The sequence below is a fragment of the Quercus suber genome, unplaced genomic scaffold (assembly GCF_002906115.3).
Source record: "Quercus suber isolate HL8 unplaced genomic scaffold, Cork oak 2.0 scaffold_417, whole genome shotgun sequence".
Classification (NCBI taxonomy): domain Eukaryota; kingdom Viridiplantae; phylum Streptophyta; class Magnoliopsida; order Fagales; family Fagaceae; genus Quercus; species Quercus suber.
In genome coordinates, this window is record NW_027069868.1 from 247,118 (window position 1) to 252,558 (window position 5,441).

General features: G+C 35.2%; 1 protein-coding gene across 1 annotated transcript; it reads left to right on the top strand.

The window, feature by feature from the left end:
• The first annotated feature begins 494 nt into the window (after positions 1–494).
• Positions 495–5,166, top strand: LOC112007401 (G-type lectin S-receptor-like serine/threonine-protein kinase At4g27290). Its single transcript, XM_024039744.2, has 7 exons — positions 495–2,122; positions 2,323–2,451; positions 2,801–2,964; positions 3,500–3,719; positions 4,029–4,266; positions 4,342–4,492; positions 4,655–5,166. Exons 1-7 carry the CDS (start codon positions 790–792, stop codon positions 4,958–4,960), a joined length of 2,541 nt encoding a protein of 846 aa, XP_023895512.2. The 5' UTR covers positions 495–789; the 3' UTR covers positions 4,961–5,166.
• Positions 5,167–5,441: the final 275 nt, after the last annotated feature.

Below are 5,441 nucleotides of genomic sequence, written 5' to 3' on the forward strand. Positions count from 1 at the left end.
TAGCAACATTAAATGCTACGTTTTAGCTTTTAGTAATATATAGATATAGATTTTTATTAGCATATTCAAACTTAGGAAAACTATTTTTAAATTGTATTAAAATAGTATGAAGAGAGAAATAGATGGAGTTAGAAAGCCATAGTCTGGCGTTAGGAAGCTAAAGGGTTGTCGTTTGAAACTGTAATCATGAAATACAAGGGGCTACCATTTGAAATTGTAACTATGGAACACAAAGGGTTGCCATCTAAAATTGAAACCATGTAAGAGATAAGAGTTGGGAATTATTTTCTTTCTATTAGTATTTTTAAATTTAGGAAAACTATTTTTAAATTGTAAGACAAATTCAAGAAAAAAAAATGGTAATGACATGGCTACTCATGCGGCTCAACCTGAGTATAGCAACATTAAATGTTACGCTTCAACTTTTAGTAATATATAAATTTATATATAGAAAATAATAGCGACTCTGTGTCAACCATTCAAAACAGCATGGTGATGATAATTCTCTACTCCTTGAGTACCTTTCAAAATACAGTGCCTTTCAATTATGTGTTCACCAATTCAAATTACAATAAGGCCAGCATAATATATCTTAAAAAACAAAACCCAAAAAAAAAAAGAAAAAAAAAGTAAGAAATATGAAGAAGGTGATGCTTTAATTTTTTGCTTTAATGTTTGAACAATGTACTTTAAGAACCTGAAATTCATAGGAGGCCCTTTATGTTCCCTTCGAAGTTCCAATAGCAAAGGACTTTGGAAGCTGGAATGCTCTAGCATTTCATTTTTTCTATGTCAGTCCTGCAGTATATTAGTTTGTATAGGTCCACTTGGATCATGAGAACCATGAGGCAACCCATGCAAGTCTATTTTTTGCTCTACTTTTTGTGTTGTATATTCTCCATCTTTGTAATCACAACAGCAGTAGACACCATTTTTGTAACTCAGTCAATAAGAGACGGTCAGACTTTAGTTTCATCGGGTGGGAATTTTGAGCTGGGATTCTTTAGCCCAGGTAATTCCAAAAGTTGGTACATAGGAATATGGTACAAGAAGATATCTACAATGACAGTGGTATGGGTTGCCAACAGAGATACCCCTCTTAACAATACAACAGGAGTTTTCAATCTTGTGGACCATGGAATTCTTGTCCTTAAGGATGAAGCTAACAATGCCATTTGGTCTTCCAATTCATCAAGAGCAACAAGCAACCCAGTTGCGCAGCTTCTTGATACAGGAAACTTTGTAGTGAGAGATGGAAATAGTGATGCAGAAAATATAATTTGGCAGAGTTTTGATCATCCAGCTGATACGTTTCTGCCCGGCATGAAGTACGGATTTAATTTGGTAACTGGCTTGAGTCTAGTGTTGAAATCATGGAAGAGCCCTGACGACCCTTCAGAAGGTGATTATACTAATCAGCTTGATCCAAATGGATTACCACAGTTTATTCTTAGGGAGGGACCAACAGTGATATTCCGGGCAGGACCATGGAATGGTCTACATTTCAGTGGTATGCCTAATTTGCGACCCAACCCAATTTATAAATATGAATATGTTTCCAATCCGGTGGAGACTTACTATACTTATAAGCTTATTAATGACTCGGTTGTTTCAAGGATGTTTTTAACTCCTGATGGCAAATTGCAGCGGCTTATATGGATTGATAGAACACAGAGTTGGAGCCTCTACATAACAGCACAAATGGATGGCTGTGACAGGTACGCACTATGTGGTGCATATGGTAGTTGCAACATCAACAACTCCCCAGCTTGTGAGTGTTTGACAGGATTTGTGCCAAAATTTCCAAAAGATTGGAATGAGACGGATTGGTCACATGGATGTGTACTGAAGACACCTTTAAATTGTGGGGCTGGTGAGGGCTTTCTAAAATACTCTGGAATCAAATTGCCAGACACAAGGCAGTCCTGGTATAACAGGACAATGGACCTTGATGAATGCAGGGATATGTGCTTGAAAAACTGCAACTGTACAGCTTATTCTAGTTTGGACATCACCGAAGGAGGAAGTGGTTGCATACTTTGGTTTGGAGAACTGATTGATATAAGAGTGTACGCTGAATGTGGGCAAGACATTTACATTAGGATGGCTGCCTCTGAATTAGGTAAGGTTCATTTTTCTTACTCTTAAATAAATTTTGTTTTGATTCAAAATTTGTAAATGAGGCCAATTGAAATATAAGCATATGGAAACAGATGGAACAATTAGGAATTAGTCCATATGTGAGAAAATGATAAAGTGATCTGAGAAAATTATTTTCCACAATGCTAATGCTAATTTCTTATATTGAATTGATGATTGCAGCGGCATATGGAAGCTCAAAAAGAAAGAAACAAGTGAGGATCATAGTTATTGCTTTATTATCTTTTGGAATGGCTCTCCTTGGCCCTTGCTTGATGCTATATGTCTTGAAGAAGAAGCCTAAAAGAGAAGGTAACACATGTAAAAAAAAAAAACCAAAATCAGGTTTGACCAGTGAAAAATTGTATTAGAAGGAAGGATGACTAATCAGACAACCACAATCCCAAATCAATCCTATTTCATATTTTGATTTCTAATTTCTTGTCCAACCTCATCTTGGCAATCATTTATAGGATGTTTTTGTTTTCTTTACCCTGTCTTGGATCAATCAGTCAGGATCACGGTATGTCAGTGAGTACCACTTTGGAATGCATTGACTGGAATAATCTAACTCATAAGTGTTCCATGGGTTTTTAAAATTTCAACATTCCTGAAATATATGTATTCCTTCCTTATTTCATATGCGCTCCATTCTTTGCAGGAATTATTTTATACAATCCGGGACCAATACAAGACTTCACCACTGGAAGTGAGAATGACGATTTAGAGCTACCATTATTCAGATTTGCTACAATAGCTTATGCCACAGATAACTTTTCAGCAAAAAATGTACTTGGAAAAGGCGGCTTTGGACAGGTTTACAAGGTATCTAAATAGAAAGACAGCTATACAGTTCCATAAATATGGTTGGGACTATCCACTCTACATGGAACCAATTTCAGGCACCAAAATAGTATTTCTGCCCTTGAATTTAGTTCCGATTCTGTAGTTTTGTTGATAACTTCAGCTTAGTAAAGCAAACTATCTTATTGAACTTACCTAATTTTTCAGTAGCAGTTTGCTTTCTGAATGAAATTATTAACTTATGAGTCTATTCTTGTGAAATTTACAAGAAATTCTGTGCATTTGTTGCATGTACAAGTATTGGTAATTAACTAAAAAAGACGACTTCTTTTGCAGAAATATGAAATTAATGTCTGCAGACTGTACACAAACTATTTTTTATATTCTATTGTTTATAAAGTCATCTAGGCGGGGGTTATAAATAGTATTTTTAGCACATAGAACTTTTTCAGACATTTATAAATATGAATGCATCCATACAAGCAATATATAAAAGTATAACATCCCTTATAGCTGAACGTTTGTGACTGATGCCAATTAATAATGATATAAACAGGGCATACTAACAGAGGGACAAGAAAATAAAGAAATAGCTGTTAAGAGGCTCTCAGCATATTCAAGACAAGGACTCCACGAATTCAAAAATGAAGTTTTGAGCATTTCCAAGCTTCAGCATCGTAACCTCGTGAAGATTTTAGGATGTTGCATTCAAGAAGAAGAAAGAATGCTGATATATGAATACATGCCTAACAAAAGCTTGGACTACTTCATCTTTGGTTTGGGTTCATCAAGATCTTAGCTTATTTAGTCTGTAAATTTATCTAGATTAGCTTTTAAGTTCTGCAACTTCTGGTTGAATTAATGTTTAGACCAGTCATAGTTTTGGGCCTAAAGCCCACAACACTCTACACGTTAACACTATACAGATTGTGGTCCTAGTTTCTGCCATGATTGTTACCTTTGCAGCCACTTGAAATTACTTGTACAGAATGTCCCTGTTAGCAACGTTATTTGAGTTTAGGTTCAGTGAATATTTAAATAATTGACAGCCCCAGCATGAATTAACTTTGATGTTAAACTTGCAGATCCAAATCGAAGCATATTAATAGATTGGCCTAAGCGCTTCCACATTATCAATGGGATTGCACGGGGGCTACTTTATCTTCATCAAGATTCCAGATTGAGAATTATTCATAGAGATCTAAAAGCTAGCAATATTTTACTGGACTATGATATGAATCCAAAGATTGCTGACTTTGGCATGGCTAGAATTTTTGTAGGAGACGAAACTGGGGCAAAAACAAGCAGAGTGGTTGGAACATTGTAAGAATCTCCATATATATTGTAATTGCAACTGCTATCCACAAACATGTTCATTTAATAAATAATTTTCTGCAGTGGTTACATGCCTCCGGAGTACGCAATTGATGGACTCTTTTCAATAAAATCTGATGTGTACAGCTTTGGTGTTTTGGTATTAGAGATAGTGAGTGGTAAGAGAAACAGGGAATTCTCTCATCCAGACCACAATCTTAACCTTCTTGGACATGTAAGTGATGTCAACCAATATAATCCCTTCTGATTTTGTTTTGTTATTTTCTGTTTTAAATTTTCAGATGAGTGATTTTGGCCATATTTTGCTAACTTTCAGGGTTTCAATATATTATCTTTTCCCCCTAAACTTACATTTACAAGTGATCTAAATTCTCAGGCATGGAGACTATATAAGGAGGACAGACAACTGGAACTAATTGATAATTCAGAAAAGGGATCATGCAATCCAAACGAAGTGTTACGATCAATTCATGTAGGTCTGTTATGTGTGCAGCAATGTCCAGAATATAGACCGACCATGTCTACAGTGGTTTTGATGTTGAGTAGTGAGATTGCACTGCCTGAGCCTAAAGAGCCTGGTTTTCACAGTGGAAGGCATCTATCAGAAATGGATTCTTCACAAATCAAGCAAGAAGGATCTTCAACAAATGGACTAACAATTACATTGCTAGAGGCTCGATAAAGCATTTGCCTAAAAACATGTTTCAATGTATTTAGGGAGATTTGGAGTGCACTATATACAATGGTATATAATTCTAGTTTTCAAAATTTGAGGATCAAACCAAAATTATGGCTTTAGTGAACTCATGCAATATTGTTCATACTAATTTATGTATGTGTTTAGTTGGTGAAAGTATATTCAATGATTGGAACTTCTCTACCTGATTCCCAATTATCAAATTTTACATTTCAGATTATAAAAGAAAACATTGTTTACTGTGCTTAGTTGGGAAAATGTTATTTTTCTAAATGAAAATCTGTATTTCAGAAACAACTTTGCGTTATCATATGGAAAAATATCATGTCATTAATTCTCACTGAAGCTTAAGAAAAACCTCGAGCCTAAAACATGCCAGATGGTGTGAATGATATTAGATACCCATAAATGGCATGCATTTAAGAGTGTAACAAATACACTAGTTGGTATCTAACGACATGACCTG